Raw genomic sequence first — 14480 nt, 5'->3', positions numbered from 1 at the left:
CATAAAATATAGTATACGCGATAGGGTTAACATGAAGAAATATTAGTAAACAATAAAAAGTGAGATTGCAAGTCTAATAAAAATGTTATATATTAAAAACATTTTCACGCATATGTGTGCATACGTGCATATGTTGGATATGTGTGGTGCTAACCTATCGTGTGTATATGTGTATACGTGTATATGTTTGGATATGTGTGGTGCTAACCTATCGGAGTTCGACCATCCGACTAGGATCCCCTTAATTGCTTACAGTGCTATATAGCTTATAAAGATACAGCGTTATAGAATATTTTTACAGAATAGACCCATTAAACGTCCATTTAATAGTAATCTATAATTGGCCAGTTTTAAACCTTTTTACTTCAAAAACTACTATTTGGAATCAAAAATTTTTTTAATTTTTAAAAAACCTTTTTGCTATGGTATTTTCATTCGCAAATTTTGGGACAACCTCTGTATATGTATACAACAGTATAAAATTAAAAAATCTATGCTGAATGTATAATCCAGAAACAAAATTAATACTTCTATTATTAGTTACATGATTTTAAAAAATTACTATATATAAAAATTACTATATACATGTATTACAAACTTTTATTACCTGTACTTTGCATTATACCAATAATTTCTATATGATCGCCTTTCTGAATATCCAGTGTACAATAATCTTCGTCCGTAAAATTCAATATATGTACTTCGAGTTTATATGTCCCATCTGTGATAGACCCACAGCCAATTAATTTATTTAATTTATTATTGTGCGTGGTTAAAAAATTTGTCTTCACGTATCCTTTTAAGACTGTAAAATAAACATTTAATAAAAAAAAGTAAAATAAAATTATATTTTATTATTAATAAAATTATAATTCAAAAATAGTTTTATATGTGTATAAGCTAATATATACAATAATCTATTAATGTTGGCATTTGATGATTTAATTTTTTAAATATATTCTTTATACATATTAATATATTACTATTTTGCATAATATAGTATTTAAAATATAATAATTACAATTGCAAAATATAATAATATAATTATTATTAAGGATTTATTATTTATAAAAAAATATTTGTTATAAAAAAATATATTCGAAAGTATTTTACAATGTTTGAATGTATTAATAAAACTTACTATTGTAATAAATAGATATTAATTATATGTTGTGACGTGACGCCTTTTGAGCGCCGTCACAAGGGCAATAGCTCGACCGGGGAGGGAAGGGGAGAGCCGTCCTGGGGTTGCTTCTCACACCCTGAGAGATAGCGACCTTAAAGCGAAAAGATTATATTTTATTGTTATTTTTGTTTGTATAATATTTCCTGCGTTACCGTATTGAGCGAATGTGAGTTGAAATAACCGTGACACGACTAACTGAGTGGAGGATTCCTCAACGAAATGTGCAGCAAGATTCCGGAGATCCAAGGAGGAAACTACCGTAAATGGATACCGTGCCAAAGGTCATGTATCGAGTTCCCGTCGCTACCGCCATCCCGAGATATTATCTAAACTATTAACTGTTCTAGAGATCTGATGGAAGCGCTAAAGGATACCGAGAGGCCCCCTCATGCTGCAGAGTGAGGAGAGGGCCCTATATCAGCCCATAAACACCTGCGGGAAGGATTGGATGACGGCCCGGCCAGCCTGCCAATTCAAACCCCGGAAATCAAGAATTATGAGGTGATACCGCCACGATACCGGAAAGAGCGGGAAGCGAGTCTCCGAAAATCACGGGTACAAGGACGAGGGCGCCGAGGGATCGATGGGCGGATCCCGGCAGCCCCACGGCGACCGAATATCGATAGGATGCGCGGGAAATCGGCGCGGAGCTCGAGGGACCTAAGGACTCTCTCTCGGAGAGACACTTCTGTCTGGCGTACGGAACAAGTGAGAGGGACTCCAGGACGACAATCGATCAGCCTTGCGAACCTATTGTAAGCCGCCACTCGGGTAGTTCGTGAGTAGAAATTGTTCCCGGTCCAGCTAGTGTCGTGTATTACCGTGCCGTGGGTTAAAGTCTGTCGAGTAAAATCGACAGCTTTATACCGAATTACCGTTTCCGTTTAGCGGAGCATAGTTGCTCCAGAAAATTGTTACCGCGATACTGGCTCATACCGGGTACCGCGAAAGTGTCTCTCTCAGGGAAGTTGCCGCCGACAGTCGTCATAAGTTAAGACTCGAGAATTATATTGTATTGTATCGTATCGTATCGTATCGTTGTTTTTGATGGAATTATAAGATCGCGTTAAATAACCTCGGAATTTGTGCGTGGTCGCTCTCTGCGAGTTACCGTTACCGTATCTATTGCGAGGAACTCGGCGAGAGTCGTACATATAGCGCGAAATTACCGTTTGTTTCATTTCGTAAAGATTCCGTAAATATCGTCTCGTCCCGTCTGTTCGAGTGACCTTCGTGGCAAATAACGTTATATATCCTCGTGGTGCGCCATCGGGGACGCCTCGTTAATACCGTAATTACCGTAATTACCGTTCCTTAATATTCCGACATTTCGAGATATCGATGGTGAAGATTGTAGTCTCGCGCGCGTGAGGAATGCTGCGACCACATTCCGGAGTTTTTGTATACCGCGCTTACCTTCTCGCACCTATTGTTCGCTACCGGAGCTAGTTTCGATTCGAATACGTTTATATACCGCGTGTACCGATTACATCGAGCGTGAATTCCCACCGTAAGGTAATCGTTTCCTGTAATTTCGAGATTATTACTGTATCAATTGTATATGTCCTTCTAATGTTATGTGTTAAATATATTTGTTAATTAATTATTGAATATTGAGTGTCAAATAATTTCCCTCCTCTCCTCCAGAATCTCTCTCTAGCGTTACCAAAGAATCGCGCCCCTCTGCCATACACTGAGCTAGGCGCAGCCGGACCTTTATATCAAGTTTCTTAAGAGATTCTCGTTACCGTGGCGCGAGAAATCGCGCCTGGCGCCCATTTATTAACATAGAGTTTATACTGTAAAGTACCGCATTACCGTTGACTACCTATCTCGTTACCGTATCACCTACCTACGTTTCGATAGATATCGCTCCCGATTTACATTGCACGTCGCTTTCTCGAGAGCGGCGTTCTCGAGAGAGGCAAAGACGTCGCAAATTTTGGCGCCCAACGTGGGGCCCACGCCGTTGGAGACTTTACCGAAGTAGAAAATTTTTTTTGAATAATCAATTATATTGTAGCGAAAGATAGATCTGGAGAGGGAGTGTTGTCCGATTGTCAATTTTTTTTTTGTCCATCTAGTGACTACGTATAATCATTGTGTCTTTGTGTCGTATATTAATCCTTCAATTACAGTGAAAATTTGTTGGTGTTCTGTGAGTCCGGTAAAAGGTTAGAGTTGAGATACTGTATCAGTAAGTAAAGTATCTGTCCAATTTCAAAAACATTGTGGTTTGAAAATTTATCGGGTAACCTTGGAATTTGTGTGCCACAAAAATTTGGTTTGCCGTGCGTTGTGTTGACGCTTGCCGGATCGCTACGCGGTGTGTTCTTTTTCTTTTTTTTTCTTTCTCTTTCGCGCACGCTGCCGACCTCGGCGCGATATAAAAACGTAGATAAATCTTTAATACCGCCGAAACGCTACCGTTAGAACAGCTATTCGAATGACCGCTATTATTTATATATTATTATACCTATTGTAGTCTTATATATTATCATTTTTTTTTGCGCTCTTTCGCTCTACCGATACCGTTTGGTCGTTTATCGTTTCTGTTTGCTGTTCCATCAATAGACGCTTGACTTTCCTTTTGTTGCGATTAATACCGATTATATTGAAAGTTTTCGTTCTTTTCTTTTTCAAGTTCACAGCCACTATTGTATTATCGATCGCGTTTTTTTTTCCGTGTCTTTCTATTATCCTCTCAAACTACCGGCAACCATTGTTTTCGAGTTAACATCAAGGTTGCTCAACATTTTGGTTAACGTGCCGGTCGGTTAGCTCAAGTTCACATTGTTTCGAATTTTGTTTTGGATCTCGATTATATTTCGGGTTTGTATTTTCTTAAGTCATTGGGTCGTGTTATTATTTTTTTTTGGTGTTCTCTTTGCCTTTCTAACTTTAACTTGTCGACCCCACATAACCGTTTTTTTTTCTCTTCTCTCAATATTGGAATACCGCTACCGAATTCGAATTTTTTTTTCTGGATACCGTTACCGAATTCGCCCGTGTTCGTCGAGATACCGCTTGTACCGCCGAAGAAAGTTATTAACGGGTTATTGAACTACTCTTGGCAGAGATTGGTGGAGATTCGGAATACCTTGCCGTGACTTGATACCGAACGAATTTTTGTTCTCCCGGTCGGCTCTACCGTTCCAAATGAGAAAAGATACCGACATCCACCAGTGGATACACAGTCTAACTGTAGAACAGGCAAGACAACATTTGGAGGATCGGGGATTAAGCACCCAAGGAATCTTGCCGGTTTTACGCGCGCGGCTCCTACGACACGAGGAAGAGACCCACGGTAATTCTATCAACACCGCGGGCACGATGTCGACCGATGAGGGCGCCACCCCGAGTCAAACCACCCTCTTGGAGGGAGATACCTCGGCGGATCCAAGGTCCCCTATGTTTTTCTCATATGGGGAGGTAAAATTAGACGAACCCCGCGTGGAACGAGCCAGTCACCCGGGACCTACGCTACACTATCCTCCGTACCGGCCACCAGACCCTCGCCCTTCGCGCGCCTCTACCGCGGAAGCCTACAACCTAATGAGAAAATGGAACTTGCACTTTTCGGGGAAACGGGGCAGCGACGCGGAAGCTTTCTTGCTAAGAATTAAGGAAGCCCGAGCGATAGTACCGATATCAGATGCCGATCTTTTCAAGTGTTTACCGTTATTCCTATCGGATATGGCCTTGTATTGGGTCCGGTTAGAAAGCGAAAACTGGCGGAACTGGGGTGACTTTGAGGCGGCATGGAGGGGACGATTCGGGGACCCCGACTATCAGTACGCACTCCGCGACGAAATTTTTAGACGAACGCAGGGGGAGCACGAATCGGCAGCCGATTACCTTACATGCCTTCGCGCGTTGCTCAATCGCATGATACCCCGCTGGCCGATGGCGGAACAGTTAAATTTCGCGCATCGGAATATGCTACCGCGATTGCAGATAAGCATCCGACGTCAAGAGTTCGTCGACTTTGCTACCTTAGAGTATCTCGCCACGAGAGTCGAGAGATCCTTTCTTGCCGAAAAAAATTACCGACCCCCGCTACCGCCGGAACAATCCATTTTCCCGGATTTGGCGTACCATGCGCCGAAAGGCAAAGTGAAGAACCCCGCTACCGTTGCTACAGCTACCGCTACTAGAAAGGAAAAGAAAAAGCCCGCCAAAAACGCGAACGCGCATACCGAAAAGAACGAGACCGCGACAGTTACCGCTACGGCTACCGCTTCCGATACGACATCCCGTGATACCGTGAATCCTACCGCGACCACCATGCACTCCATAAAATGTTGGAACTGCGATAAAACCGGACATCGCGCGCGCGGGTGCACCGAAACGCGCAGAAAATATTGTTACCGCTGCGGTAAGCGTGATGTTACCGTACAAACTTGTCCCACGTGTGCGGGAAACGCCAGCCGGAGCCAGTAGAAAGGGTCCCTACGACTCCGAGCCATGAAGACGAGGCCCGCACAACCGTGACACATACCGGGGAGGAGGATACGTTACTACAGTCATATGTCACCTTAGAGTCAGATACCTTACCGTCTTTACGATACTTTGCCATTAAAATACGCGGATATCCTCTCGCGGCTCTCGTGGACTCGGGGTCGAACCGAACGCTGCTAGGTCGCGAAGGAATCAAGATTATCCGCGCATTAGGTATCCTCACTCATAGAAACAGGGGCATGCAAATCCGCACCGCGAATGGTCAACTCGCGGATATTAGCGAGGAAGCTCGAATACCCATAGAATTAAAAGACCGATGTCATGAAGTTACCGTAGCCTTATTACCGAACTTAGCCGTACCGTGCATCCTCGGAATTGATTTTCTAATGAAATTCGGCATAGGAGTAGATTTCGCTACGGGCGAATGGTACTTCGCAGAAACGCCACATCTTCGCTACCGTCTCGCTACCGAAGAAACCCCACGCGGAACCTCGTGCTACGGATTATCGGAATTAACCCCCGAACAGGAGAAGGAATTAGAATTTTTTTTACGAACGTTACCGGAACCCTCAGAAAACCCAGGCGTTACCGCATTAACCGAACATAAAATAGACGTAGGTTCGAATCCGCCAATACGACAGCGCTGCTACCTAGTATCACCGAAAGTGCAAGAAGCCATACGAGCCGAAACGGATAAGATGCTAGCGGCGGGGATAATAGAACCATCATTTAGTGAATGGTCGAATCCAATTGTCATGGTGAAGAAGCCCAATGGCAAATACCGTTTCTGCTTAGATTTCCGGAAAGTTAATGGCGTATCGAAAAAAGACGCATATCCGCTACCGAATATGAACGGGATTCTTGATAAACTACGTTCCGCCCGCTATATTTCGACAATTGACTTAAGTCAAGCCTACTTTCAGATACCGTTAGCTAAGGATAGCCGTGAGATTACCGCATTTAGTGTTCCCGGAAAAGGATTATACCATTTTACGCGAATGCCGTACGGTCTCACCGGGGCACCGGCAACCTTCCAAAGACTGTTAGATCGCCTGATAGGCCCAGAAATGGAACCACACGCGTTCGCGTATTTAGACGACATTGTTATAGTCACGCCAACTTTCGAAGAACACATGAGTTGGTTAGGAAAAGTTCTTGATAAAATTGTTACCGCCGGCCTTACCGTAAACCGGGATAAGTGCGAATTTTGTCGTTCTCAAGTGCGATACTTGGGATTTATAGTGCAACAAGAAGGGCTAACGGTAGATCCCGAAAAGACTCGACCGATCCTGGAATATCCCGCTCCGCGAAATATTAAACAATTGCGTCGATTTTTAGGAATGTCCTCTTGGTACCGTCGATTTATCCAACAGTTCGCGACCCTAAGCGAGCCTTTAACCCGGCTTTTGAAAAAGGGCAAGCGCTGGGAGTGGGGGGATGATCAGGTTCGCGCCTTTGAGCAGATAAGAGAGCAGTTGGTTACCGCACCGACGCTGGCATGCCCGAATTTTGAGATACCGTTCGTGTTACAGACCGATGCCAGTTCCGTAGGGTTAGGCGCAGTATTAACTCAAACTATCGACAACGAAGAAAGAGTAATAGCGTTTGCGAGTCGTGCACTATCAGATCCCGAAAAGAGATATTCCGTTACCGAACAAGAATGTTTAGCTGTCGTTTGGGCTATACAGAAATTTAGGCCATATCTCGAAGGATACCGATTTACAGTGATTACCGACCATAGTAGCTTACGCTGGCTACATAACCTAAAAAATCCGACGGGCAGACTCGCGAGGTGGGCACTAGAATTATTGGAATATGATTACGAGATCATCCACCGTAAGGGTGCTCTACACCACGTACCGGACGCTCTTTCCCGAATGTTTGAAACAGACGATACCGACGAAACACTGACCGCCGCGATAACCCCAATTCCAATAATCGCCGCCCTAGAGACCGTAGACTTAACAAACACTAACGATGAATGGTACCGTAAGAGATATAAAGACGTCGTATCAAATCCAAATAAATTCACGCAATGGAAGGTTATCGACGGGCGATTATACTTTTTAAGACCCAAACGCGTAATTTCCGAGATAGTAGAAGACCTAGATCGATGGAAGCTAGTGATACCGAAGGAATACCGTACAGAAGTTTTAAGAGAATCTCACGACATGCCACAGGCAGGCCATCTAGGCACAGAAAAAACGTATCAACGCGTCGCCGTTACGTACTTCTGGCCGAACTTATTCCGCGATGTTACCGAATACCTTAAAAGATGCGATCTCTGTCAGCGAACCAAGGTCGAGCAAGCGAGCCCCGCAGGCCTTATGGGACGTCGTATCGCAGACGGACCGTGGACCGCTATAGCTACCGATATAATAGGCCCGCTACCGCGCAGTAAAGCTGGATTCCAGTATATTTTAGTGGTGCAGGATCTGTTCACGAAATGGGTAGAATGTAGGGCCTTAAGAGCCGCCACCGGCAATAAAATTAGCGAAGCCCTAGGTGACTTGGTGATCTCTCGATGGGGCGCTCCGAGGTTCCTCTTAACCGACAACGGTACCGAATTCATAAATAAAGTGATTAAGAAATTTACCGAAGATCATAATATCACACACACTACCGTGCCTCCATACCATCCTCAAGCCAACCCCGTCGAGCGCGTGAATCGAATACTGAAAACGATGATTATTGCCTTTATCGAGAAGGATCACCGCGAATGGGACGAACACCTTTCCGAGTTCCGCTTCGCCTATAATACCGCCTTACACTCATCTCTGGGAGCGTCTCCCGCATTCTTAAATCTCGGTCGAGAATTGGAGCCGATATATTCACTACATCGACGTAGTCAAGAAGTTACCGAAATCGAGACAGGAGATACCGCGAATTGGGCGACGCGTATGAAACAGCTACAATCATTACGCGAATGGGTTACCGAAAATTTAAATAAAGCTTACGAGAAACAGGCCTCCCACTATAATTTGCGTCGGCGCAATCGAACGTTTCGGGTAGGCGATCTGATATTAAAGCGTCAACACATATTATCGTCCGCTGCCCAGAATGTAGCCGCAAAATTGGCACACAAGTTCCAGGGACCTTTTAAGATAGCGCGAGTGATCTCTCCAGTGGTTTACGAATTGGCGCAACTGGACGGATCACCCGCAGGAAAAACCCACGTGCAGGATATAAAACCCTACACACCTCCTGACCTCGACGTGTAGATGCCGCGCACGCTTATGGACCACCGGGCGATAAGGAGGCTTTGGAGAGACTTCTGGTCCCGACACCGTCCGGTGTGGGAATTCATTCATTTTAATGATGAAGGATTTTGGATGGATCTCGAGGAAGTAGCCGGAGAAGTCCGGGCCGCCCGATGGACCACCGAGGGAGCGGTAGTGCGGGAATACCCGCACACCCGGGACGTCCTCGTTCAGACCTCACCAGCGGAGGGTAATGACAGGGCTACCCAGACCGCAACCCCTGACCCCATCCAGGGGGCCAGGCAAACGCCTCGCTCTCCGGAACGGAGCACGCCAAGCCGGAATGGGACGGGACCCGGGCCTCACCGCCGAGTCCGGGAGCGCTCCCCCAGGAGTCCAGCGAGGAGAGGACGATATCCCGGCGGGTGTTGGAACTGCGGGTCCGACCAACACCCATACGCGGGGTGTCCCCTCCCACGCCTGGGGGACTTTTGTTACGGGTGCGGGCGGCGGGGGGTGACCCTCCGCGATTGTGGGCGCTGCGGTACCACCTACCAAAACACGGCCCCATATACCGCTGGGAGAGGTCCCCGAGCGCCCCGTTCCCCGGTGCCAGCCGAGCGGGACGATGATCCACTCCGGGACGGATGGCCCTGGCAGAGGGACGTCGACCGGGACCACTCGCGGGAGAGACGGCCACAGTAACACCGTCTCGGGATTTCTTCTTTTTGTTGTTTTTCGCCCCGACTTTTCTTTAGGTACCGCTCAGACAAAAGTTTTTTTTTGGTACTGCTTATCCAAAATTTTATTTTGTTTTTTTTTTGTTCAGCTCTTGTTTCTTTTTCCTTTTTCTTAGGTACCGCTATCATAGTAGTTTTGTTCTTTTTGTTTTTTTGTTTTTTTTTGTTCTCTTTTTGTTTTTTCCCGGTATATATATTTTTTTCTTTTGGGGATTCCTTCAAAAATTTTAGGTACCGCCATAATCAGTTTTTTTTTCTCTCGGTCCCTCCTACCTTGCTATTTCTGTTATACCGGACAATAAACCATCGTAACCAACATGCTCTCGCCTGTTTTCTCACCTACCCTCTTAAAACTCCGAACTTTCCTTTTCGCGGTCGCGAGTGCGCGAGAGAGCGCACCCGATCGCTGAGCGGCCCACGCCGATACCGAACGGCGAATGAAGGGGGGGGGGATAATAGAAGGGAATTCGCGCTACATACTGTCGGATCAATAGAACTAGAGAGGAAACGCATAGATGAGTTGCGAGGTCCGGAAAGTGATACTCTGGAAGTGCTGCCGGAGTGGCGGATATCGGCTACCGAAGCTCCGAACCCCGGTTCTCCTCTAGGAAGGGGGAGTTGTGACGTGACGCCTTTTGAGCGCCGTCACAAGGGCAATAGCTCGACCGGGGAGGGAAGGGGAGAGCCGTCCTGGGGTTGCTTCTCACACCCTGAGAGATAGCGACCTTAAAGCGAAAAGATTATATTTTATTGTTATTTTTGTTTGTATAATATTTCCTGCGTTACCGTATTGAGCGAATGTGAGTTGAAATAACCGTGACACGACTAACTGAGTGGAGGATTCCTCAACGAAATGTGCAGCAAGATTCCGGAGATCCAAGGAGGAAACTACCGTAAATGGATACCGTGCCAAAGGTCATGTATCGAGTTCCCGTCGCTACCGCCATCCCGAGATATTATCTAAACTATAAACTGTTCTAGAGATCTGATGGAAGCGCTAAAGGATACCGAGAGGCCCCCTCATGCTGCAGAGTGAGGAGAGGGCCCTATATCAGCCCATAAACACCTGCGGGAAGGATTGGATGACGGCCCGGCCAGCCTGCCAATTCAAACCCCGGAAATCAAGAATTATGAGGTGATACCGCCACGATACCGGAAAGAGCGGGAAGCGAGTCTCCGAAAATCACGGGTACAAGGACGAGGGCGCCGAGGGATCGATGGGCGGATCCCGGCAGCCCCACGGCGACCGAATATCGATAGGATGCGCGGGAAATCGGCGCGGAGCTCGAGGGACCTAAGGACTCTCTCTCGGAGAGACACTTCTGTCTGGCGTACGGAACAAGTGAGAGGGACTCCAGGACGACAATCGATCAGCCTTGCGAACCTATTGTAAGCCGCCACTCGGGTAGTTCGTGAGTAGAAATTGTTCCCGGTCCAGCTAGTGTCGTGTATTACCGTGCCGTGGGTTAAAGTCTGTCGAGTAAAATCGACAGCTTTATACCGAATTACCGTTTCCGTTTAGCGGAGCATAGTTGCTCCAGAAAATTGTTACCGCGATACTGGCTCATACCGGGTACCGCGAAAGTGTCTCTCTCAGGGAAGTTGCCGCCGACAGTCGTCATAAGTTAAGACTCGAGAATTATATTGTATTGTATCGTATCGTATCGTATCGTTGTTTTTGATGGAATTATAAGATCGCGTTAAATAACCTCGGAATTTGTGCGTGGTCGCTCTCTGCGAGTTACCGTTACCGTATCTATTGCGAGGAACTCGGCGAGAGTCGTACATATAGCGCGAAATTACCGTTTGTTTCATTTCGTAAAGATTCCGTAAATATCGTCTCGTCCCGTCTGTTCGAGTGACCTTCGTGGCAAATAACGTTATATATCCTCGTGGTGCGCCATCGGGGACGCCTCGTTAATACCGTAATTACCGTAATTACCGTTCCTTAATATTCCGACATTTCGAGATATCGATGGTGAAGATTGTAGTCTCGCGCGCGTGAGGAATGCTGCGACCACATTCCGGAGTTTTTGTATACCGCGCTTACCTTCTCGCACCTATTGTTCGCTACCGGAGCTAGTTTCGATTCGAATACGTTTATATACCGCGTGTACCGATTACATCGAGCGTGAATTCCCACCGTAAGGTAATCGTTTCCTGTAATTTCGAGATTATTACTGTATCAATTGTATATGTCCTTCTAATGTTATGTGTTAAATATATTTGTTAATTAATTATTGAATATTGAGTGTCAAATAATTTCCCTCCTCTCCTCCAGAATCTCTCTCTAGCGTTACCAAAGAATCGCGCCCCTCTGCCATACACTGAGCTAGGCGCAGCCGGACCTTTATATCAAGTTTCTTAAGAGATTCTCGTTACCGTGGCGCGAGAAATCGCGCCTGGCGCCCATTTATTAACATAGAGTTTATACTGTAAAGTACCGCATTACCGTTGACTACCTATCTCGTTACCGTATCACCTACCTACGTTTCGATAGATATCGCTCCCGATTTACATTGCACGTCGCTTTCTCGAGAGCGGCGTTCTCGAGAGAGGCAAAGACGTCGCAATGTTTATAAATGTTTATAAATATGTTAATAATATAGAATTTATATATTAAATAATATTATAATTTATGTGTTACATTATACTTTATTTATTTTGAATTATAAAAATATAATTCGAATGAATAATAAATTGAAAACGAAAAAATTAAAAGGTATATGTATATAAAAGATATAAGAAAAAATACTCACTAATTCGATTTGTGGTATTGAGAACTTCACAAAGTTCAACCGGTTCAGGTTCTGAGTCCACTAATGTTATCGGATCAAATATTCCCAAATTGGAAACAATAGTGTTTGATTTAATTAGTAATTCGTATGACATATTGTCGTTATTAAATTGGGCCATTTTTGGTGGGCGTGCTTGAACACCATCCAAATGAATGATCTATATATAAAGAAAGGTATATATTATTTTAAAAAGGTGTCACAATATCTGTCCAAAACATATGACGTACATTATACATACATGTAATCTTATATTTCTTGAGTCATTAAATATGACTGATAATTTTATTTGCTTAATATTGTGGAGAAAGGATCAACATTTGTTTGAAAAACAAATAAAAAACAAGATAGTCGTTAATCATATTACTGTTAAAAGATTTATTTCTTCTAAGACAAATTTTGAGTATCTTTTTACGACTTTAGGCAATAAAATTGTTACTATCGTATTCAGCAACTTAAAAAGCATAATATAAAATTTAATATAATTTAATATAATATAAATATAAATATATATATATATATATATATATATACAGAATGTTTGGCAACAGCCTGGGACAAAATGTAAGAGAAGATTCTATATAATAAAATAAAACGAAAATAAAGAGTAAAAAAATTTCAATAAATTTTTCCTTTTTTAGTTTTATAAATGTTTAAAAATTTGTATAAAAGGCACCTGAATTACGGAAATATGCCAATCTCGGACGTGCGTAAACTACGTTGGTATAATCGTTATCAAAATACACAATGACAGATAAATACAGAAGCTTACTTCGTAGCAGCTGACGTAAAATCTGTGATATTCGGCGTAGAAATATTTTTCTCCTTACATTCAAATATTGCCGCGCCGAATATCGCAGATTTCACGTCAGTTGCTACAAGGTAAGCTTCTGTACTTATGTGTAATGATGTATTTTGACAACATACTGACGTGTAGCCTACACATGCCCAAGATTGGCAAATTTCCATACTCTTCAGGCATCTTTTATACAAATTTTCAAACATTTATAACTGAAACAGAAGGCTATCGAAAATATTTTACTCTTCATTCATTTTCGTCTTATTTTATCATATAGAATCACCTCTTATATTTTGTCTTGGTTGTTGCCGAACACCCTGTATATACAATATATGTGTGTGTTATAATATACATATATATATTTATATTATATCGAAGGCAAGAAAATTATGAAAAAATATTGCATGAAAGAATTAACAAATAAGAAATAATGAATACTTACATGATTTATCATTATATGGTGCTGTATGTAATCGATGTCATCATTCCATGCAACAATTTGAATTCGTTCCCCCTTTCCATTGTTCATATAAAATTTAAAAAATTTATATTGCTGTTTAGTGCCAACATATCTTGGAGACTCAATGCCATCCACATAGCCAATAATTTCGCTATTAAAAAATTTAATTATAGTAAATAGTAATATAATTGTATTATACACATATCTCTTTTATATTTTTATTATCATACTAAACAGATATCTTTAATCTATCAATATCTTTAATCTATTTTGCACATTCATATTTGAAAACTTTTGATGTAATATCTTAATTTATAAAAACCTACCTTTAAAAAAAGGTAAAAAATGGCGTTAAGTATGGGCACGCCGGTAACAAAAAATTACCCATTGCAAACCCATGTCGAATCCTATGATAAATTATTTATTGCAAACCCACGTAAAATCTTTTCTTTATCATATACAAAAATGAATGATATCCCTATAAAAACCTACCTTTAAAAAAAAGGTAAAAAATGGCGTTAAGTATGGGCACGCCAGTAACAAAAAATTACCCATTGCAAATCCATGTAGAATCCTATAAAAAATTACCCATTGCAAACCCATGTAGAGTCCTATAAAAAATTACCCATTGCAAACCCATGTAGAATCGTACTAGAAAAAATAATGATATTAAAAAAATTGCGTTATGTTAAGATAGAAATTTATACCATTGAAAAAAAAATTAAAGTTGCAAACTCATATAGTAATTACCCTTCACGTTGAAAGTTGCAAACCCATATAGAATCGTATATATATAATTATTTACGCTGGAAGTTGCAAACCCATGTAGAATCGTATAA

General features: G+C 42.9%; 1 protein-coding gene across 1 annotated transcript; it reads right to left on the bottom strand.

Moving 5' to 3' along the window:
- Positions 1–590: 590 nt before the first annotated feature.
- LOC145943428 (uncharacterized) lies at positions 591–14040 on the bottom strand. Its single transcript, XM_083050932.1, has 5 exons — positions 14026–14040; positions 13872–13906; positions 13624–13792; positions 12347–12542; positions 591–805 (listed from the first exon to the last, which is right to left on the bottom strand). Exons 1-5 carry the CDS (start codon positions 14038–14040, stop codon positions 591–593), a joined length of 630 nt encoding a protein of 209 aa, XP_082907058.1.
- Positions 14041–14480: the final 440 nt, after the last annotated feature.

The sequence above is a fragment of the Prenolepis imparis genome, unplaced genomic scaffold, assembly GCF_030444845.1.
Source record: "Prenolepis imparis isolate NDT839.2.m4 unplaced genomic scaffold, iyPreImpa1.0 SCAF_12, whole genome shotgun sequence".
NCBI lineage: Eukaryota > Metazoa > Arthropoda > Insecta > Hymenoptera > Formicidae > Prenolepis > Prenolepis imparis.
The sequence above is the reverse complement of the archived record's forward strand: the minus strand, read 5'-3'. Positions and strand labels throughout refer to the sequence as shown.

Excerpts from the sequence above, each read along its gene's own strand:
- LOC145943428 (XM_083050932.1), bottom strand. Across the intron at positions 13,793-13,871 it reads AGATTAAAGATATCTGTTTA|CGAAATTATTGGCTATGTGG; the intron begins GTATGATAATAA and ends ATTTTTTAATAG. Across the intron at positions 12,543-13,623 it reads ACCATATAATGATAAATCAT|ATCATTCATTTGGATGGTGT; the intron begins GTAAGTATTCAT and ends CTTTATATATAG.